Source organism: Cnephaeus nilssonii (assembly GCF_951640355.1).
Source record: "Cnephaeus nilssonii genome assembly, chromosome: 13".
In the NCBI taxonomy this organism is placed as follows: Eukaryota; Metazoa; Chordata; class Mammalia; order Chiroptera; family Vespertilionidae; genus Cnephaeus; species Cnephaeus nilssonii.
Genome location: NC_137084.1, coordinates 82,610,884 through 82,633,615, shown reverse-complemented (window position 1 = coordinate 82,633,615; position 22,732 = coordinate 82,610,884). Strand labels below are relative to the sequence as shown.

The 22,732-nt window shown below is 53.8% G+C and overlaps 1 protein-coding gene and 1 pseudogene across 6 annotated transcripts; one reads left to right on the top strand and one right to left on the bottom strand.

Moving 5' to 3' along the window:
• Positions 1-106: 106 nt before the first annotated feature.
• On the bottom strand, positions 107-22,447 carry NLRX1 (NLR family member X1; the record flags this gene model as incomplete). Of its 5 annotated transcripts, none has more annotated exons than XM_079788769.1 (10): positions 22,124-22,447; positions 17,711-17,834; positions 16,797-16,866; positions 16,294-16,382; positions 15,157-15,776; positions 13,703-14,533; positions 2,054-2,649; positions 1,706-1,792; positions 805-1,056; positions 107-428 (listed from the first exon to the last, which is right to left on the bottom strand). In XM_079788769.1, the coding sequence occupies exons 2-10, from the start codon at positions 17,778-17,780 to the stop codon at positions 107-109; spliced, it is 2,937 nt and encodes a 978-aa protein (XP_079644895.1). In that variant the 5' UTR covers positions 17,781-17,834; positions 22,124-22,447. The 5 variants fall into 5 exon arrangements, with proteins under 5 accessions (XP_079644895.1, XP_079644896.1, XP_079644899.1 ...); XM_079788770.1 differs by lacking the exon at positions 22,124-22,447 and adding an exon at positions 21,619-21,748; XM_079788773.1 differs by lacking the exon at positions 22,124-22,447 and adding an exon at positions 21,419-21,611.
• Positions 2,663-7,998, top strand: LOC307109830 (large ribosomal subunit protein eL21-like; annotated as a pseudogene). Its single transcript has one exon. The product of its transcript is annotated as a large ribosomal subunit protein eL21-like (transcript).
• Positions 22,448-22,732: the final 285 nt, after the last annotated feature.

The window sequence follows — 22,732 nt, the reverse complement described above, 5'->3', positions numbered from 1 at the left end:
CGGCGGTGCCAGTCCTGGCCTCCAGCCGCGAAGGCACCTCCCCGGGGCGGCCGTGCCCGGCAGGGCCCCGGGGCGGGGCTCGGGAGAGGCCGCCGGCTGCAGCCCCTCAGCTGCCGGGGCGCCCCAGCCGCTCCAGGAGCGCCGTGACCTCGCCCTCCACGCGCAGCAGCCGGGCCTTGCGCCACGGGTTGAGGGTGGCGCCTCGGTTATCTTCCAGGTCCCGCAGCAAGAGCTGGAGATGGCGCCGGACGCGGGCCCGGTCCCAGTTGTGGAAGTTCCGCCGGACTTCGCTGAGGATCACCGACCAGTACTGGGACACGGCCGCGCCCTCGGTCAGCGACACCACCACCCGGGCTCGGCCCTCCGCCGCGTCCCCCAAGTCCCGCAGCACCTGGCGGCCCTCGGGGCTGAGCTCGTTGAAGTAGAGGCTGGCGGAGAGAGGAGAGGGGGCGCCGTCAGCGGGCCCCGAGGGCGGGGGCGGCGGGGGCGGGCGGGCAGGAGCAAGGGGCGCTCCTAATGCGATGGGTGTGTCTTCCATGAGCCCAGACGGAGGGTGGTGGCCCATGGCAGGCGGGGATGCCTGTAGAATTTGGTGGGACCAGGGACTAGGAATGGGGCCACCAGGAGCTAGGACAAATGGGGGTGGGGGGCAGGGCAGGGGAAGGGCCCATCGCAGAGGGAAGGGCTGGCTCCCAAGTCGGTTGGCATCACTCAGGGGCCAGGAAGAGAGGCCAGGCCAGGCCCCTCCCTCGGGGAAGGGAAGCCCAGTGGGCGGGCAGGAGCGCCGAGGGGGACAAGACTCACTGCAGCAGCTGCAGGGACGGGTGCTCCCAGGCCGCCTGGGCCAAGGCCAGGGCCGCGGTGTCGCCGGCGCCATTGTAGGCCACATTCAGCTCCTGTAGCCGCTGGTTGCGCTGCAGCTGGGCAGCCAGCAGCTCCAGGCCCTCGTCCCCGAGGCCCGTGTGCAGCAGGGACAGGTGTGTCAGGGAGGTGTTTCCCGCCAGGCCCTCCACCAGCGAGGCCGCCCCTGCGGCCGTCAGCGGGTTGTTGGATAGCCTGCAGCCACAAGCACCCCAAGGTTACAAGGGCCCGTGGCAGAGGCCCTGCGCTTGAGCCCAAAGGGTGCCACCCGGGGCGGAGACGGCCTGGACACAGAACTGCAGGCCCAGGAGGGCGGGTGGAGACTAGCAGGGGTGGTCCCTGCAGAGGGAGAGGGCAGGAGCTGGCTTCTCTCCTCACCCCCTCATCCCACTCCCCTTGCTGACTCCCACTCCCCTCCCCTCTCCCCTCCCCTCCTCCCCAGAGCCCCATCCTTCTCGCCCTCCCTCCTTTCTCTTTCCTCATTCCCCTCCCCTCACTTCAACCAGAAAGCGGGAGCCCAGGAGTCTGGGTTCCTATAAGTCAGTCACCTCTGGGAGCATCGACGGAGTGCCCAGCGTCAAGTCATCCTTGTGAGGCGACACATGTCCCAGGATGAGTGGCTCTGCACAAGCCACTGGCCGGGCTCTATTCCAGCCTCTTCCCCAGGCTGACTAGTCCCATGAGAGACTCTCTTAGCACCTCACCCCGTCCGCCCTCCTGCTTGTCCTGGGCCTGGGGCGGCCTGTGCCGGGTGTTGAGGTGAGGAGCACACCCCTGACCTCAGCTGGCTGCCAGCATGACGGTCCTCCCGCAGCCCCCCCCCCCCCCCCCGCCCCGCACTCACCGCAGGGTGGTGACTTGGCACTGGTCGTGCAGCAGCAGCTCTCGGAGGTCCCGGCAGGCCTCCGGGCCCAGGCTGTTGAGCTGCAAGCTGGAGCAGGAGGTGGCCCGAGGGGAGGGAGAAACCAGAGTTCAGCCGAGGCCGGCCATCCGCTGGCCTCTGTCTCTCCATCCTGACTGCGGTCCGCACCCATCCTCCCTCCTATTGCTCGTCCCCCCCCCCCACCCACACCCACGTCCCCGTCCGGCCCCTTGGCCCTTCCTCGGTGCCCCGGTTTCCCTGGCACCCTCTCCTCCCACCTCTTCCCCTCCAGCCCTCTCCTCTCTTCGTGCCTGAGCACGAGGTTCTCACCCCAGCTTCCGGGCACGCAAGAGGACGGGCATGAGCGTGCGCAGCCCAGCAGGGTCCAGCTGGCAAGAGGCCAAGTTCACCTCGTCCAGGGCATGCCTGCCGCTGCCCAGGACAGCCGCCACCACCATGCACTTGAGGGGCGTCATGCGCACGCCCGCCAGGTCGAGCTGGCGCAGGGAGCCGAGCACCTCGGCGGAGAAGCGCTGGTTCTGGAACTCGTAGTGGAAGAAGAGGTGGTCCAGGAGCTCCGAGGGGGGCAGCGCCCGCCGGCCCAGCTTGCCCAGCTTCTTCCTGATGGCCTGGGCATTCTCCAGGGCATCCAGGTTCTTGATGGGGCAGCCAAGCTGGGCCAGCATGGCCCGGTTCTGGGCAGAGAGAAGCCCCCCCATGAACATGGGGAAGAGCTCGAAGACCTCGTCCTCGGGGGCCTCATCGGGGTGGCGCCGGGGGCCCTCCATGCCCAGGATGCTGGCGCCCATCTGGTCCAGGACGTCATCGTTGTTGTAGTCCTCCTCTCGGAACATCTCCAGCACCATGGCCTGGGCCACCGCCTCGCGGTTCTTCCCCACCAGCCGCCCAAACACGCGTGGGACCACCTGGAGAGGAAGGGCAGGTGCTGCGGCCTCTGGTGCCTGCTCCCCGCCTGCCCCGGCCGGCCGGCCTCCTGCACTCGCAGCACGGTCTGCCTGGTCACATGACTCCCTGGCCGCGCCGCCTCCCGGGGCTCCCACTGCCCGCACAGAACAGACACTGTTCACAGCTAGACCCCACGATCTTCCCAGAGTCCTCCCTCAGCCCGCGCTCTCATGCCCTCCAGACACTCCTCCTTCCTCCCAGCCCCTGCACGTCCAGCCCAGGCGGTGGGGAAGGAAGCAGCAGACGGCGCGCAGTTAGTGTGGAACGGGCCGTATTATAAACACATCCCCATCTCCCACATCATCCTCGGGGCAGTGACGACTGATGTCAGTCACTCCTGCGTCAGCCGGCATCGCTGGTCCCTGGCAGCTTCGTCGCAGGCCGCGCACCCTCTCTCTGCTCTCCCCAGTGCCCAGGTTTCTCCTCATTCAAAGCTCCCTACTCCGGAGGTGCTCCCGCCGGCTCTCTGGGGACCCTCCAGGGACCAGGCCGCCTGCCCTCCTGCGCAGGGGCTTTCCTTCCCGCCGGCCCGGCCCTCGCTGTGCGGGCACGGACGTGCGGGTTAACTGCACGGTGATGCTGGCGTTTGTGTTCAGACCGCACGAAGAGAAAACGCAGGAACCCGGGTCTGCCAACTGGGTTTTCTTAGAATCTAGCCCAGTGCCTGGCACACGGCAGGCATGCCGGTGTTCACTCGGGAAGAATGTCGGGGACGTTTGCAACCCCACGCTCGTCCCTGCAATCATTCTGAAAGGACAGGAGGCCCTCGCTCTGGCCGGGAGCCACCAGGGTGTGATGGCGCCTCCTCTGAAGGGTGGTTTTATTTCTTCACTTTTTCTAGGCGAGGTTCCTGCCACGGAGGCCTGCTCCCGTACTGACACTAATGTGTGTTGGGGTAGGCAATGTTGCCCTCAGGTCCTGAAGAGGCAGGCCTCCCTCTGAGAGGGTTGGGAGCGCGGCGCTGAGAACCCTGCCTGCAATGGCGGGCTGTTCTGGCCCCCCCCCCCCCCCCCCCCGGGGCCAGCCTCTCCCTGCAGTCTGGGTGAGGCAAGCACTCCTCGAAGGGTGGGCAGCTTCAGCCATTACCGCCGTCTGAGGAGATGGCGTGAGCCGCGCTGGGCGGCCTGGGCCTGTTTTTATGTTTAAAAATTAAGTAGCATCCTCACCTTGAGGATGAACTCATTTCACCCCCCTATTATCCCCATTTCGGAGAGAAGGACTGAAGTGAGTCAGGAATGGTGGCGTGAGAGATCCCCTTGGCTTCTCCCCCCGAAACTTCAACAAGTTAACCAACTATAAATCAACAAAAGCCCCTGCTCAACACAGACACAGGCCTGAGAGACCCTCGCAACGAAACTTCTAAAGTTGGGCAACCAGATCCGGCCGGCGCGGCTCAGGGGTTGAACGTCAACCTATGAAGCAGGAGGTCAAGGTTCAATTCCTGGTCAGGGCGCATGCCCGGGTTGTGGGCTCAAGGCCCAGTGTGGGGCGTGCAAGAGGCAGCCAATCAATGGTTTTCTCTCATCATTGATGTTTCTCTCTCTCTCTCTCTCTCCCTCTTCCTTCCTCCCTCAAATTAATTAAAAAATGTATTTTTTTTAAAAAAAAAGACTGAGAGATCACAGAGGTAAAAATATTGCAATCCAGCGCCATCTACTGGAAAATAATAGAAAGACCTCTTCAGAGAAAGCTGCTATCGGGTATTAATATAGACAGATATAAATGTACCAATAGAGGCAAAGAAGAACAGCAAATATCATGAATCAACATGGTAACAATGATGACCAGAAAGGAATGAAAAATCCCCAGAAAGCAAGCAGGAACACATGGAAATATGAGATATAAATGACAGAGATTTCAAGATTGCAGTTCTGAAAATACTCAACAAGATGCGAGAATATACAGACATGCAATTCAATGCACTCAGAAAACAGATCAATGAACAAAACAAGTACTTTACCAAAGAGATTGAAACTTTAAAAAAGGATCAATCAGCCTGGCCAATGTGGTTCAGTGGTTGAGCGTCAAACCATGAATCAGGAGGTCATGGTTCTATACTGGGTCAGGATACATGCCCAGGTTGCAGGCTCGATCCCCAGTAGGGGGTGTACAAGAGGCAAATCAATCAATGATTCTTATCATTGATGTTTCTCTCTCTCTCTCTCTCTCTCTCTCTCTCTCTCTCTCTCTCTCTCTTTCTCTCAAATCAATAAAAACATATTTAAGAAAAAAATAATCAGAAATCCTGGAAATGAAGCATGCAATTAAGGAGATTAAAAGTAAACTACTTGCCCTAGCCAGTTTGGCTCCGAGGATAGAGTATCAGCTTGCGGACTGAAGGGTCCCGGGTTTGATTCCAGCCAAGGGCACATGCCCGGCTTACAGGCTTGATCACCAGTGAGGGGCGTGCAGGAGGGATCCAATCAGTCATGCTCTCTATCCCTCTCCCTTCCTCTCTGTTTCTATCTCTCTATCCCTCTCCCTTCCTCTCTGAAGTCAATAAAAAATATCTTTTAAAAAAAGTAAACTACTGAGCATAGAAAACAGAGCCAACCAGATGGAGGAAAGAATTAGTGATATCAAAGACAGGAATCTAGAAATGATGCAGAGGAAAGAAAGGACAGACCTGACCATAAAGAAAAATGGCTCAATGGGTAGAGCATCAGCCTGCAGACTGAAAGGTTCCGGGTTCGATTCCATTCAAGGTCACATGCCTGGGTTGCGGGCTCAATACCCAGTGTGGGGAGTGCAGGAGGCAGCCGATCAATGACTCACTCTTTTCATTGGTGTTTCTATCTCTCTCTCCCTCTCCTTTCCTCTCCGAAATCAATAAAAAAATATTAAAAAGAAAAATGAAAGAGCTCTATGAGAACTCTCTGACTCCATCAGAAAAAGCAATCCTTATTAACAAAAGCCTAAGTAGTCGTCACACCATGATGCCCTCACGCCGTCACAAGATGGCTGCATGCACACAGGCGTGTGCAGGTGGGCAGGGTGGGGCTTGACACTGCGTGTGCGGCAAAGAGCCTGCCTGGGAGTCCTGCCTCCTCCCAGCTCCACACAGCAAGGCCTGCCTGGGGGTCCTGCCTCCTCCCAGCTCCACACAGCAAGGCCTGCCTGGGAGTCCTGTCTCCTCCCAGCTCCACACAGCAAGGCCTGCCTGAGGGTCCTGGGGTTCCTGCCTCCCGGCTCCGCGCAGCTCGGAGGGGGGACCCCAGGCTCCAGTCTACCCTTTGGGCAATCCATCGAGGAGCCCCAGATGGGTGGGCGGGGCTACCTCTTTGGGGCTATCAATTGCGAGGCTCCTGCACTGTGACAGGGCACAGGCCAGGCTGGGGGACCCCCCACCCCAAGTGCACAAATTTCGTGCACCAGGCCTCTAGTATTAGAATAATAGGCATTCTGGAAGAGGAAGAAGGGAATGGAGAGTCTATTCAAACAAATAGTGGGTGAGAACTTCCCAAACCTATGGAAAGAACTGAATCCTTGAATCCAAGAAGCAAACAGAACACCTAGTTACCTCAATCCAAAGAGGCCCTCTCCAAGGCACTTTATATTAAAACTGTCAAAAATCAATGACAACGAAAAACTTCCTTAAAACAGCCAGGAAAAAGAAGGAAGTGACCTACAAAGGAAAACTCATCAGAATTTCATGCAGAAACTCTACAACCCAAAAGAGAGCAGAACCAAATATTAAAATGTCTGAAAGAGAGAAATTACCAGAAATGAATAATGTATCCAGCAAAATTATCCTTTAAATATGAAGAAGAAATAAAGATGACCCAAGACATAGAGAAGCTGAGGGATTTTATCACCAGAAAACCTTCATTGCAGGAAATACTCAAGGGAGTTACTCTACCTGAAACAAAGAACATATATTTAAATATATATATTTTAAAAAATTCTGGGATGCAGCAAAAGCAGTAATAAGAGGGAAGTTCATATCATTACAGGCCCAGCTTAAGAAATAAGAGAAATCCCAAGTAAACAACCTAACTTCACATCTTAAAGAACTATAAAAAGAAGAACAAAAGTAACCCAGTCAGCAGAAGAAAGGAAATAATAAAAATTAGAGCAGAATGGAATGAAATAGAGAAGAGAAAGACTATACAAAAAATTAATAAAATGAAGAGGTGTTTTCTTTTAAAGATTAATAAAACTGACAAACCACTGGCTAGACTCATAAAGGAAAAAAGGGAAAAGATCCATATAAACAAAATCAGATGAGAAAAGAGAAGTCACCACAGATATACAAAGGATCATGCTAGACTAGACTATTATGAAAGATTATATGCCACCAAATTCAATAACCTAGAAGAAATGTGTAAGTTCCCAGAAATATATAACCTCCCTAGATTAAATTATGAAGAATTGGAAAATCTACATAGACCGATCAGCAGTGAGGAATTTGAAACCACCATCAAAAACCTCCCAAAAGCCTTTCGGCCAGAACCGCCATCTTCCAGGAATTCGCCAAAATGACAACACACAGGGGAAGAGGAGGGGCACCCGCTATGTGTTCCCCAGGCCTTTTAGGACACATGGGGCTGTTCCTTTGGCCACACACATGCGAATCTACAGGAAGGTGATACTGTGGACATCAAGGGAATGGGCCCTGTTCAAAAAGAACTGCCCACACATGTTACCATGGCAACACTGGAGGAGTCTACAGTGTCACCCAGCATGCAGTGGGCATTGTTGTGAACAAGCAAGTCAAGGGCAAGATTCTTGCCTAGAGAATGAATGTAGGTAGTGAGCATATAAAGCCCTCTAAGAGCCGAGATAGCTTCCTGAAACGTGTGAAGGAAAATGATGGGAAAAAGAAGAAAGCCAAAGAGAAAGGTACCTGGTTCAACTGAAGCGCCAGCTTGCTTCACCCAGAAAAGCACACTGTGTGAGAACCAATGGAAAGGAGCCTGAGCTGCTGGAACCCGTTCCCTATGAATTCATGGCATGATAAGTGGGAAAAAATAAAAAAGACTTCTGTTCTGATTAAAAAAAAAAAAAAAAAACCTCCCAAAAAATAAAAGTCTAGGACCAGATGGTTTCACCAATGAATTCTACCAAATGTTAATCCTCATCTGAGGTTGTTTTTGTTTTTTTTTCCCCATTGATTTTTAGGGAGAGTGGAAGAGAGAGGGAAAGACAGAAACATGGATGTGAGAGAAACACATCTATTGGTTGCCTCCTGCACCAGCCCTGACCAGGGCCCAGGCCAGGGAGGAGCCTGCAACCAAGGTACATGCCCTTGACCGGAATCAAACCTGGGACCCTTCGGTCCCCAGGCCGACGCTCTATCAACTGAGCCAAACCAGCTAGGGCTCAAAAAAGATTTAAAACCTATCTTCTCAAACTCTTCCCAAAAATTAAGGAGAGTTAATACCTCCTAACACATTCTATGAGGCCAATATAACTCTGATAACAAAACCTGGCAAGGATAACACACACACACACACACACACACACACACACACACACACACACAAAAAAAAACTTCAGACCAATATCTCTGATGAATACAGATGCAAAAATCCTAAACAAAATACTAGCAAATCGAATACAACAGTACATCCAAACATAATACATCACGATCAAGTGGTGTTCATTACAGGGGCACAAGGATGGTTCAATATATGCAAGTCAATCAATGTAAAACACCACATTAACCAAAGAAAGGGCCTGGCCGGCATGGCTCAGTAGTTGAGCGAAGACCTATGAACCAGAAGGTCACGGTTAGATTCCCAATTGGGGCAAAGGCCTAGTTCGATCCCCAGTGTGGGGCATGCAGGAGGCAGCCAATCAATGATTCTCTCTCATCACTGATGTTTCTATCTCTCTCTCCCTCTCCCTTCTTCTCTGAAATCAATAAAATATTTTTAAAAGGCTAAAAATTATATGATATGATCTTATCAACAGATGCAGAAAAAGCATTTGATAAGATACATCATAGGAATAAAAGGAAAATACCTCAACATAATATAGGCCATATAAACCCTGAGCTAATATCATACTGAATAGTGAAAAACTGAAAGATTTCCTCTTAGATCAGGAACAAGACAAGGATGTCCACTCTCACCACTCTTATTCAACATAGTGTCAGAAGTCCTAGCCAGAGCAGTTAAGGCAAGAGAAAGAAATAAAAAGCGCCCTAGCTGGTTTGGCTCAGTGGATAGAGCATCGGCCTGTGGACTGAAGGGTCCCAGGTTCAATTCCAGTCAAGGGCACATGCCTGGGTTGCAGGCTTGATCCCCAGTAGGGGGCGTGCAGGAGGCGACCAATCAATGATTCTCTCTCATTGTTGATGTTTCTATCTCTCTCTCCCTTTCCTTTCCTCTCTGAAATCAATAAAAATATATTTTAAAAAAATTAAAAAAATAAAAAGCATCCAAAAAGGGAAGGAAGAAGTAAACTGTACTTTTTGTGGATGACATGATTCAGTATATAGAAAACTCTAAAGACTCCACCAAAAAACTACCCTATATAATAAAAGCCTAATATGCCAAGTGTCCAGTCGTCTGGTCGACCATTCAACCAATCAAAACGTAATATGCTAATGATATGCTAAGACCGCTCAACCGCTCATTATGACATGTACTGACCAGCAGGGGGCAGACGCTCCAATAGGTAGGTTAGCTTGCTGCTGGGGTGCAGCCAATTGGGACTGAGCGAGACAGGCCAGACACGCCCTGGAGCCCTCCCGCAGTCCCTCCCCACTGGCTAACCACCAGCGTCTCTCCCCCGCCCAAATCATGCACAGGTGGGGTCCCTCGGCCTGCCCTGTGCACTCTCCCAACCCGGGACCCCTCAGGGGATGTTGGAGAGCCAGTTTCAGCCCTATCATGGTTGTGTGCTCGATCCCCAGTAGGGGGCATGCGGGAGGCAGCTGATCAATGATTCTCTCTCATCATTGAAGTTTCTATCTCTCTCTCCCTCTCCACTCCCCTCTGAAATCAATAACAAATATATTGTTTTTAAATAATAAATGCTATGGTTACTTAAAAATATAATTTAAAATAATAATAAACAAATACAGTAAAGTTGAAGGATACAAAATCAATGTACAAAAATCCATTGTCTTCCTGTATAGTAACAACAAAACTTGAGGGGAAAAAAAAGAAAAAAAAATCATTTTGCAATTGCGACCAAAAGAATAAAATACCTTGAAATAAACTTAACAAGGAACATGAAAGAACTATATACTGAAAATTACAAAGCATTATTAAAAGAGATTGAAAAAGACACAACAAAATGGAAAAATATCCTATGTTCGTAGATTGGAAGAATCAACATAGTTAAAATGGCCATATTACCCAAAGCGATACACAGATTTAATGCAATCCCATCAAAATCCCAATGCCATTTTTTGAAGAAAAAGAACAAAAAATGATCAGATTTGTATGGAACCACAAAAGACCCTGAAGAGTCAAAGCAACCCTGAGAAAAAAGAACGAAGCTGGAGATATCACACTACCTGACTTCAAAGTACACTACAGAGCTACGATGATCAAAACAGCATGGCATTGGCAGAGAAACAGACACATAGATCAATGGAACAGAACAGAGAGCCCAGCTGTAAAACCACATGTAAATGGACAGATAATTTTTTAAACGTTTTTATTAATTTCAAAGAGGAGGGGGGGGGGAAGAGAGAGAGAGAGAGAGAGAGAGGAACATCAATGATGAGAGAGAACCATTGATTGGCTGCCTCCTGCACGCCCCCTATTGGGGATTGAGCCCGCAATCCGGGCATGTGCCCTTGACCAGAATTGAACCTGGGACCCTTCAGGCCGCAAACCGACACTCTCTCCATTGAGCCAAACCAGCTAGGGCTGGAAGATAATTTTTGACTGAAACTGGACTACAGTTTGTCTCCATGTACAAAAATTAACTCAAAATGGATCAAAGACCTAAATATAAGACCCAAAGCAATAAGTTACATAGAAGAATATATAGGCACCAAATTTATGGACCTTGGTCATAGAGAACATTTTATGAACTTGACCCGAAAGGCAAGGGAGGTAAAATAAATGAGTGGGACTATGCCAAACTAAAAAGCTTTTGCAAAGCCAAAGAAAATGACAACAAAACAAAGAGGCAGCAGGCCAAATGGGAGATGATATTTGCAAACAGTAGCTCGGACAAAGGCTTAATTTCCAAAATACATAAAAAACTCATAAAGGTCAACACCAAACAAACAAACAACCCAATCAAAAAGCAGGCAGAGAGCCCAGCTGGTGAACCAGGAGGTCACGGTTCGATTCCAGCCAAGGGCACATGCCCAGGTTGCAGGCTCAATCCCCAGTAGGGGGCATGCAGGAGGCAGCCAATAAATGATTCTCTCTCATCATTGATGTTTCTATCTCTCGCTTCCTCTCCCTAAAATAAATGTAAAAATATATATTTTTTAAAAGTGGGCATAAGACCTGAAAATACACCCCTCCCAAGAAGACATACGAACAGCCAATAGATATATGAATAGATGTTCCACCTCACTGGCAGTTAGGCAAATGCAAATTTAAACTACAATGAGATTCCACCTCACACCTGTTAGAGTGGCCATTATCAACAAGACAAGCAATAAGTGTTGGAGAGGTTGTGGAAAAAAGGGAACCCTCATTCACTGCTGGTGGGAATGCAGACTGGTGCAGCCACTATGGAAAGCAGTCTGGCGATTCCTCAAAACTTTAAGAACTGAGCTACCATACGACCCAGCCATCCCTCTCCTGGGTATGTACCCCAAAACTCGAAATCATGTACTCACAAAGATATATCTGCCCTATGTTCATTGCAGCACTATTCACGGTGGCTAAGACATGGAAGCAGCCAAAGGGCCCTGCAAAAGAGGACTGGGTAAAGAAGACGTGGCCCATACACACAGTGGAATACTCCTCAGCCACAAGAAAGGATGAAATAGAGCCATTTACAACAGCATGGATGGACCCCGAGAACATGATGCTGAGTGAAATAAGTCAGTCAGAAAAAGCTGAGAGCCCTGTGACCTCACTCAGATGTGGGATATAAACCTGAAACTCGTGAACACAAACAGCAGTGTGGTGGTTGCCAGAGGGAAGGGTGTGTTGGTGAAGGAGGTCCTGATATATGGTTGAGGGAGAAGATGTGACTTTGGGTGGTGGGCATACAGTGCACAATACACATCTTGTAACATAGAAGCCCACACCTGAAACCTATATGTTCATGTTGACCAATGTCACCCCAATAAATATAATAAAAAAAGGAAAAGAAAAAGGGAGAGATAAGGACTTTGAGGCACAGAGAGATTAAGCAACTTATCAAAGGTCACACAGCTACTAAGTGGCAGAGACTTTATTTCAACCCAGGTAGCTGCATTCCTGGATCCTTGTTCTTAACCTTTATGCTTTGCTGCCTATAAAAAGGAAGACTTGTTGCGATTTGCCAGCGTTGGCGAGGCCCTGCCTCCGCACGACCAGTTACTGCGGCAGTCCTTCCTAGCAAGGCGCCACAGCGTGGCCAAGAGCCACACTATGTTGGAACAGCTTGGCAGAAAGAGACAGGACTCAGAATCGTGAAACCTGGGCTCAGACCCCAACTGCTTTACTTCCATCCGTGACCTCAGACAAGCTGCAGAGCCTCTGTGAGTGTCAGTTTCCTCATCTAGAAAAGGGATCATAATAGTATTTCATTTACAAGACACGTGGCACACATCAGCAGATAGTGGATTTTTCTTCGCCTCAAAGACTCAGGGCCTCCGCCTTGCTCACAGCACACTTCTCGGGCCTGTGATTTGGCTTCTGAAGTGGACCTGCACCCTGGAGGACTGTCCTAAGCCAATTAACAATGCATTTATCCTCCCGGTATAAATGAGTAAAATGGCATCAACTTCATAAGCCTGCCTCTGGTGATTCAGAAAAGATGAGTCATTGTTCCGGGACTCAAACCGCCTCTGGGGGAAACAGATACAATCCAGCGGCTGGACCTGCAAAGCAGAGGCCAGACCCTGAACTATGGTGACCCACCTTCTAGAAATAAGGGCTAGGAGCAGAGGTGCGGGAGAAACCCATCTTAGAATTGTAGGTTTGTTATTAAAGTCCCTGCACCCTCAGCACAATTTACAATAGCTAAGATCTGGAAACAGCCCAAGTGCCCATCAGTAAACAAGTGAATAAAAAAGCTGTGGGACATTCACACCATGGAACACTGTGCAGCAGTAAAAAGAAGGATCTCTTAGCCTTGGAGACAGCATGGAGGGGCCTGGAGAGTCTCATGCTAAGTGAAGTAAGTCAGTCAGAGAAAGACACGTATCACGTGATCTCACTCCTGTGAGGAATGCACGTAACAAAATAAGCTGATGAACCGAGTGGACCCAGAGCCATGGGAGCATGGAGCAGAGTGCGGAGTCTCTGAGGGAAGGCGGGGGATGGTGGGTGCGTGGGAGACAATCAACCAAAGACCCCGTATGCATCTATGCATAACCCATGGACACAGACAATAGGCTGGTGAAGGTCTGGGGCAGGGGGCAGGGGTGAACTGGAGGGGGGCAATGGGAGGAAAAAGGGGACATATGTAATACTTTCAACAATAAAGATTTTTTAAATAAATAAATAAATAAAGTCCCTGCATCCTAAAATTCCCCTCCCAGCCTCCCAGCCTTTCCCAGCCTGTGGCTTCTCTCCGCCCTTCTTAACGCCCCAGTCCCACTAAAGCCACATTGGCCTGGCTCCTATAGCTCAGTGGCTGGGCGTTGACCCAGCAACTGGTTGGATTCCGGTCAGGGCACATGCTCAGGATGGGGGCTAGATCCCCAGTATGGGGCGTGCAGGAGGCAGCCTATCCATGATTCTCTCATCATAATCTCTCTCCCTCTCCTTCCTCTCTCAAAGCAATCAAGTAAAATAGAGCCACACTGCCCAAATCTGAAACCAGAGCCAAAGGGGGGGGGGGGGAGCTCAGAGCCCGCAGGAAGCCGCCCTTTCCTCCTGGGGGAGAGGCGCCGGGAGCAGGAGGCCGCTGGGGGCCGCCCCGGGGCGGGGTTACCTTCAGCAGGTTGAAGAGCACCGGCAGGACCCGCAGCGGCAGCAGCTTGGCCAGGATGCCCAGGACCAGGCTGACGTCCTCCCCGACGCGGCCCGCCAGCTCGGCCACATCCTTGCCCACCCGCTGCAGCGTGGTCTTGCGCAAGCCCAGCACGATGTAGAGGGCGGCCAGGTACTCCTGCATGGCCGGCACCGTGAACACGAAGGCGCCCGGGTGCCCCGGCTCCACGCACGGGGCCAGGAAGAAGCGCAGGGCGTCGGCGCGGAAGATGTGCAGCAGCTGGAACTCCTCCTCGGAGCGCACGCCCGCCTCCAGGCAGCCGCGCACGTCCTCCTCCGAGAAGCGGGTCTTGCGGGAGGACACCCCCTCGTAGGCCAGCTTGCCCATGGTTCGGGCGGCGTAGGCCATCAGGGACGGCTGGGCCGGGTCGCCGCCCGCCAGCACCTCCCCGCCGAAGTTGAGGCGCAGGAAGCTGGTGTAGATGCCGGTGAGGGTCTGGCCGGCCGGGGCGGGCGCGTGCAGGAAGTGCAGGGTGGCGCACACCAGCCAGCAGTAGGAGGGCAGGAAGCAGGCGGCCGTGATCTGGTGGTGGCCCTCCAGGTTCCGGGACAGCATCTCCACCAGGCTGTCCCGCTGCGCCGCCGTGGCCGGGCCGCCCGCACCGCCCGCACCGCCGGCGCCGGGCCCGCAGTCCGGCTGGTGGAGGCGCAGCTGGAAGTAGAGCTTCTGCAGGTTGGTGTCGGCGAAGCCGCAGATCTCCCCGTAGCGGCCCACGTACTTGCTGGGGATGCGGCCGACGGCGGAGGGCCGGGCGGTCACCAGGATGCTGGCCTGGAAGAGCAGCGGCGGGTCAGAGCCCCCCTATCCTGATGGCTCACTCCCTGGAGCCTGAGGACCCAGCGCCGCAGGGTGGAATGGCCACGACTGTGCACCGGCCAGGAGCCCCCGCACTGTGCACCGGCCAGGAGCCCCCGCACTGTGCACCGGCCAGGAGCCCCCGCACTGTGCCACGGCGTCCGTGTAGTTGGTGCCTCTGCCGGCAGCACAACTCAGGAAGCAAAAACAGAAAGAAGCGCGGGCCAGTCGGCGACTTGTTCAAAGACTCACAGCTGGGAAGTGGTGGGGCCAGGATGTGAACTCGCCCAGGGCCTCTCCCACCCAATCAGTATGCAAGCCTACCCCGGCCGGCGTGGCTCAGGGGTTGAGCATCCACCTAGGAACCAGGAGGTCATGGTTGGATTCCTGTCAGGGCACAGGCCCAGGTTGTGGGCTCCATCCCCAGTGTGGGCGTGCAGGAGGCAGCTGATCCATGATTCTCTCTCATCACTGATGTTTCCATCTCTCTCTCCCTCTATGAAATCAATAAAAAAATATATTTTAACAATGCAGGCCTAAGACACGAAAACTCGTAGGTGGCAAATCGGGGATAGAGAGGCAGGGAGGAGGGCACCCACCTCGGGCAGCATGTATTTGCGCAGCAGATTGACGAGGATGGCAGCCGGCGCCAGTGGCTCCTGGGGGTCACTGCACAGCCCCGTGCCTGCCAGTCGGAAGTCCAGGTTGAGCCGCTCCAAGCCATGGAGCACAAACAGCAGGCGAGAGCCCGCTGCGGCCATCAGGGGCAGAACCTCCTTCAGCGCCGTGTAGCGCCGGGCCACCAGCTGGCACAAGGAGGCCGGGGCCGGGCCCAGGGAGGACAGGTCCTCGCAGGAGAAGGGAATGAGGAGCTCGAAGGCGGGCAGCCGCCCGTGGCACCAGTCCAGCACCATCTTGCGCACCAGTGTGCTCTTGCCGGTGCCCACGGTCCCGTACAGGACCACCGTCTGCACCCGGCACCCACAGGCGTCCGGGTCGAAGAGCTGAGACAGGGCCAGGGTGGGGCGCGTGGCCGGGGGTGGCTGTGAAGGGGAACGAAGCTCGGGAGGCGGGCGAAGCAGCTCATCGGGGGCGCTCTCACGGACCACGGGGTCCACGTGCACTGTGTCTAGCGCAAAGGTCGGGCCGAACTGGCGCTCTTCCCGGGGCAGCCGGCTAAACCACTCGGCCAGGTCCCGGCGGTGCTGCTGGGTGGCCTCTGGATGGGAAGGCAGAGGGAATGGGCTAGGGAGGGGGCCGGCGGGTGGGGGAGGGGCAGGCTGCGGAGTCAGACAGCACAGGAGGTGCTGGCGCTCAGAGGGTGCTGGCGCTCAGAGGGTGCCATGCATCCCTCAAAAAAGACAGAGTCCAGAAAGGTGGAACCCCTGGGGCAGAAAGTGGGAGCCAGGGGCTGAGGGATGCTGAGCCTGGGTTCACTGGCTTCACAGTTAGATCACAGGGAAATCTTTTCCCAACCGCTGGACCCCGTGTGTTAGCGGCAGGCAGGCACCTCCTTTGCAGGGCTTTGCACATGTGTGCAGTGCGTGAGCGCTGCAGGGAGGGAGGCACGGACAGATGGGTGACGGGGCGAGGGCAGGTGGCCACTGAGAGATGATGCCAGTGGGTCCTCCATGCCTCTCTCCCTGCCTGCTTCTCCCCCAGACCCCTCCCCTCACCCCACCCGGGATCCCTGCCAGCCCCTCGCCGCAGGCTGGCAAAGGAACCAATCTCTTTACCAGCAGCAGAGATGCTCCGTAACACGGGTCCATGCCTCCCTGACGGGGGAGCACTGCCCACTGAGCTTCCATAGTGATGGGTAAAGGCCCTGGGAGCAAGGAGAAGGGATGAGCTGGGGCTTGGCTCCTGAGCTCAGTCCCTGCACAAGCGTGGAGCCCAGGCCGGGTTGGAATGAGGAACCTCTGGCTTCCTGAGACCCAGGCCCAGCCCTGGACACCCAAGTTAAGACTCTGACTCTCACCCCTTCCAGAGACTGAGGTCTCACCCCTCGCCCTCCAGCCGCCCACAGCTGCCTGTCTGGAACTCAGCCTGGTCCCTGAGTTCCTCCCTGCCAGACTCCACCCCCCTCCCACAGATCCACCCCTGGCTGACCACGGTGACTTGTGTGTAAATGATGTAAGCCAACTTCCTTTTCAGCCTGGTGCTCTCTCCAGGTCCTGACCCTTCCCAGGCTCCTCGGCTATGCCCAGGTATATTCTAAGGTATGACACCAAGGCCTCACCTAGGGGGGCCGAGGGGACACCCCCCTTTAAGGGCCCAATTCCAGTGGATCATCCCGGGGACATTTTCATCTGCGGAGAGAAGAGAGAAGGAAGAAATAGCATCCAGATCCCACCCATATTTCCCCACCAAGACACAGACCCATGGCTACCTCAAACCTTCCCATTTGCTCTTACGCATCACGTGCCGCCCGTCTGTAGCAGTTATGATGCCATTTTATATTCTACCCTGTGACCATTTGATTAACATTCATTTGCAACACCACCCCACCACAAGAGCAGGATCACATCTGTTTTTTTACACAATTATATACTTAGAAGTTAACACAATTATATACTTGGCACATAGCAGGCACTCAAACAATATTTGCTGTCCCTAGTCGGTGGTGCTCAGTGGTTAGAGTGTCGGCCTGCGCACCAGAGGGTTGTGGGCTCAATTCCCGGTCAAAGCACGCACCTCGGTTGCAGGTCCCCCAGCCCCAGTTGGGTGTGTGCAAGAGGCAACCAATCGATGTGTCTCTCTCATGTCGATGTCTCTCTCTCTCTCTCTCTCTCTCTTTCTCTCTCTTCCTCCCTCCCTCCCCCCGCCTTCCCTCCCTTATACTCTCTATAGAAATCAATGGGAAAATATTCTTGGTGAGGACTAAAATACATATATTTGTTGAATGCAACATGAAATCAGACAAGTGTTCCTGGACTTACGTAGCTGCAGGGACCCTGGCCTAGGCTGACTCCCCATTTCAGGGTGAGAAAAAGGGAGCTGAGAGAGATGAGGTAACTTGCCCAAGGCCAACAGCGAGTGAACCCCAGAGCGGGGACTGGCACCCTGGGGTCTGAATCCCTGCCCTCTTAGAGGCACCATCTGGACTCAAAAGGAAGCAAGAGGTGGAAACAGAAACCCCTGATGCCCACTTACCTGCTGGCTGAGGTGCTCTTGCCAGGCCAGGACCCCAAAAGGCCCGGGGCAGATGGCGACTCCACCTCATGGCAGAAGGGACGGTCCAAGCCAGGGGTGGGCACACCGCCTTCTACCCTGCCCCCTGTAAAAAGAATGGTGTGAATGGACCACGCTTGCGCTCCCACTCCCACCTCCCTGTGCAGGCCAGGGGAAGTCCTCCTCCTCAGGAAAGCATGAGCCTTGCCACAGCCCTGGCCTGGCTTCAGAGCTCCTCCCTCTTCCACATCCCCCACCGGCGCGATCCTCCGTCTAACTCCTGCCTCCTACTGCCGCCTTTCCCCTGGGTTTCAGCCTAGTGAATGGCCACAGGTAGGCTCCTTTTTCTGGCCTGACTGCCAGCAGGCTCAGATGAGTCCTGTGTTCGTTTCCAGTGGTTTTTCTAAGCCAACCTTTTTCAGTAATAATTTTCTACTCCCCTCTGCATTTCCCCCCCAGGTATCAGGTCCTTTTCGCTGAGTTTTCAGTTTATGATTTTATCTTCTCTGTGACGTTTATGTACGCTGCCTTTGAGGCTGGCCTAAGTAATAAATAAATTAAGGAGAACCAAGATGGCAGCATAGGTAAATGCTGGTACTCACCGTCTCCCACAACCACAACAAAATTACAATTAGCTCTAGCCAGTCTGGCTCCACGGATAGTGTCAACCTGCTAACTGAAGAGTCCCAGGTTCAATTCCGGTCAAGGGCACGTGACTGGTTTGGGTTGTGGGCTCAGTCCCCAGTGGGGGGTGTGCAGAAGGCAGATGATCAATGATTCTCTCTCATCATTGATGTTTCTATCTCCCTCTCCCTTCCTCTCTGAAATCAATAATTTTTTTTTAATTTACAACTAAAATACAGAACAAACATCATTCAGAACTGCCTGAAACCTGCTTGAATGGAAGTCCTAGAATTAGAGAAGAAGAAAGCGCATTGAGACTGGTAGGAGGGGTGGAGGCACAGAACGAGCTGGTCTGGCACCCATGTATAGCGTTTTTTTTTAATCGGGAGGGATAGCTCCAAGGCATCCTGTGAGAAGCAGGGGGACCCAGCCCCACACCAGACCCCTAGTTCCAGAGCTGGGAAGAGAAGTCCCCATAACTTCAGGCTGTAAAAACCAGCAGGGATTGTGGCTAAGTGACACGGAGATTACTGGAGTCCCAGGTGCTCCTCTTAAAGGGCCCACATACGAACTTACATGCTCTGCTTTCTCTGAGCTCCAGAGCCCGGCAGTGGCTTTAGGGGAATCCAGGGACATAAGGGGAGGAACTGGACTGTCTGGCAATGGGGTAGGAACTCAGGAGCAGCTTTCTCCAAGACAGGGGTGCTCACAGGGGTCACTGCTCCTACGCTGGGACCTCCCCAGTTGCAGAGCTGACTGGAAGCCATATTTGAGTCTCCATCAGCCTGGTGCACACTGTTTGCTCCATCCTAGTGACTCCCTCAGACCCCATCCCATCCAATCTGCAGCCCCACCCACGCTCTTTGCAGCGGCTTTTCCATATGAATGGCCTGTCCTGGCTCAGGCTTCAGAGTTTGCTAAACCCTCTCAAACAAGCAGCAGCTGGAGTCAGCGTGCCCCAAACCTGTCAATAAAAGACCCAAGACCCAGGACTGGCACCAGCCTGCCTTGCTTCACAGCTGGGCCTCACGAGCCCAATATAAGTAGCAGCCATCTGCAGATCCCTCTGTAGCTCCTACTGGGTGGCTCCAGGCAGTGGCTGACTTTGCACCTCCCAGGAGGCCCCAGAGCCAGTGCACCTGGTGGACGGCTTCAGACCGTAGCAGATTAGAACTCTACACAGGGGTGTCTCCTGCACAGTAACTCTTCCATTGTAGATTCAGTTGGTACTCACAACCAATTGGTCTGGAGGTCAAGTCCCCTCAGGGACACTTACCAACAGCAATCAAGGCTCAACTACAAGACTGTGCACACAGCTTACACAGGGACACAACTAGAGTGCCCAGCTCAGGTGACTGAGGAGGCTGAGCCACGGCACCCTACAGGACACCTACTACACAAGGCCACTTTACCAATTCCAGGAGACAACTTCAAGCGTACCAACATTTGCATTATGGGAGTGCCAGAAGGAGAAGAGAGAGAGCAAGATGTTGAAAACCTATTTGAAGAAATAATGACAGAAAACGTTCCCTACTGGTGAAAGAAAGAGACTTAAAGTCCAGGAAGCACAGAGAATCCTAAACAAGAAGACCCAAAGACACATCATAATTAAAATGCCAAGGGCTAAAGACAAAGAGAAGCTTAAAAGCAGCAAGAGAAAAGCATTTAGTTACCTATAAGAAAATGCCCACACGACTGTCAGCTGATTTCTCAACAGGAACTTTCCAGGCCAGAAGGGAGTGACAAGAAATACTCAAAGTGATGAATAACGACCTACCACCAAGATTACTCTACCCAGCCAAGTTATCATTTAGAATTGAAGGTCCAATAAAGATCTTCACAGACAAGAAAAAGCTAAAGGAGTTCATCACCACCAAACCAATATTATATGAAACGTTGAAGGGTATTCTTAAGAAAAAGAAAAGAAGAAGAAAAATATGAACAATAAAATGGCCATAAATATATATCTATCAATAACTGAATTTAAAAAATCAAAATAAATGAACAAGAAATCTAATGAACAAAATAAACAGATGAATAAAATAAAACCAGAGGCATGGAAACAAGGAACACATTGATGAGTCTCAAAGAGAAGGGGGGTGGGAAGAGATTAACCAAAGGTCTTATAGGCATACATGCATTACCTATGGACACAGACAATAGGGTGGTGAAGGACTGGGATGGAGCAAGAATGGAGTAGAGGGGGGTAATGGGGAGATAAAGAGGGACATCTGTAATACTATCAACAATAAAGATTTAAACAAATAAAAAAATAAGTTAATGAACTTCCTGTTTGACATCTCCAAGTATCCTGCCAATATTTGAAGCTTCACACATGGAAAACTAAAGTCCCCATTCCCCTCCCCTTTCAGTGACTTCACTGCAAACCTTCCCATTCACGATTTACCCTAGAAATCTGACTTCTTTGTCTGCAAATCCCCCTCCCTCCTTCACAGTGGAGACGGGCCTACTGCCGCCTCCCTGTGCTTTGCCAGCCAGTTCTGATTGCATTATCGCTACTGTCCCTGTGCTAATGCAGACTTCCGGGGACCCCTCCCCCTTACTGGCCTCTCTTCTGTCTCCTGTCATTCCAATCCCTCAGCCCAGCCACCAATCAGCTCCCTGAAATCTCCGGTTATAAATAGAGCACGAACACCTGGCCCACACCAGCCATTTTTCTGAGTTTGCCCCAACCCGCACCTCACTTGCCAGGCTCATTGAATTCTTGCTGGCACTTTGCTGTGTTCACACCCTTTCTCCAGCCTGGAATGACCGCAGCATCCTCCCCAATCTCGTCAGGCCCTGCCCAAAGGTCCTGGTTCCTCTGGGCTCCCTGACCCGGAGCCAGCTGCTCTCTGGCATCTGGTTTCCAGAGACCTGGCTCCTCGTGGGCAGGGCGCACTGAGGGGCACTGGCTGCGCCAGGCCCCCCGCCGGCGGGCCAACCAGTGGGGAGGGGGCTCCCAGCAGGTGCCCCGGGCGGGGAGGGGCAGGGAGAGGCCCTGGAAGCCGGGGGAGGCTGAGGAAACTACTGGGGTGATCAAATCAGACCCGGGCCACGACTCACGCTGGGACTGGCGGGAGGGGGGAAGGGCAATTCTGCCACGATCACCCCGGGCCAGGGCAGCGGGGAAAGGAGGGCATCGGCGGGGAAAGCACGAGGGCTGAGCTCCCAGACCAGCGTCCTCCCCACAACTGGCTCCCAAATAGCCGCCCAGTTCCAGTGGCTTCGGACCGGACGCAGAGCCGGCCGGGAAGCCCACCCACCGCTCGGCGAGCAGCGTCCGTCCAGTCCTCCGGCCCGAACTCCCCACCACGCTTGCGCAGCCCCGCCCCGCCCCGCCCCGCGGGCACCGGGGCCCGGGGTCCCGCCCCCACTGATGCCGGCGTCGCCCGCTGGTTCCGGGGCCGGCGCCGCGCGTCCTGCCCGCCCGCCTGGCATCCGGCCCCGCCGCGGGCACGGGAGAGGGCGCGGCCAGGCGACCCAGGTGCTCGGTCCTGGGGGCCGGCGGCCGGCGGAGGGACCGGCGCCCGGCGAGAGGGCGGGGACTCCCCCCGGGCCCGCCCCTCCTGTCGCCCCCGGGCGGCCCGTTGCTGGGACGGCGTCTGCAGCTGCCCAGCGCGTCCCCCCACGGCCTCACTGGCCACCTCCGGCGGGGCTGGTGGTTTCGCCCGTTTCGCAGACGGAGGAGCCGCGGCGTGGAGGGTGCAAGTACTCGCCAGGGGAGCCCGTTAGGAAGCGCGAGTCAGAACCAGAGGGGGTGGGCCTCACCGCTCCGGCCTCTGCTCCGGCCGCGGTCTCCTGGGCCCTCCCTCCCGCACGGGCTCTGCAGACCCAGCCTCTGGAAGGAGGGAGAATGGGCGGAGGGGCCGCTTCCGCCCCGACCTGCTCGTCTGCTCGGCACCCAGTCACGGCCGGGCCGAGCTTCCTGGTCCTCAGCCCCCACCGGCTCCCACGCGGACACACCCAGGGCCTGTGTCGCGGGGAGGAGCCACCCACCGCCCGCAGCAGGGCATGCCTCCGCATGCAAGCACGCGTGGCCAGTGTGCACCAACGGGTGTGCACTGGGGACGCACGGGTTCCCCGGGGCAGGGCTGTGTGATCCCCACCTTCATATAGCCCAGTGGGTCCCAGTGGGGCACAGCCCACGGGGGGCAATGTGACTTTTAAGGGGGGCAATTCGAAAATGAGTTATTAACAGTGAATTTTTCCATTTCTTATGGCTCTAGGGGCCTCATATACAGTATACAAATATATATTCTGGCATATTTATGCATTTCAGTTCTGTTATATCTTTTGAAGCTTTATTTTCTATTTTTTCATGTCACTTCATATTATTATAATTTTTTCAACAATTTCTTAGTGATTTCTTCCTCAGTA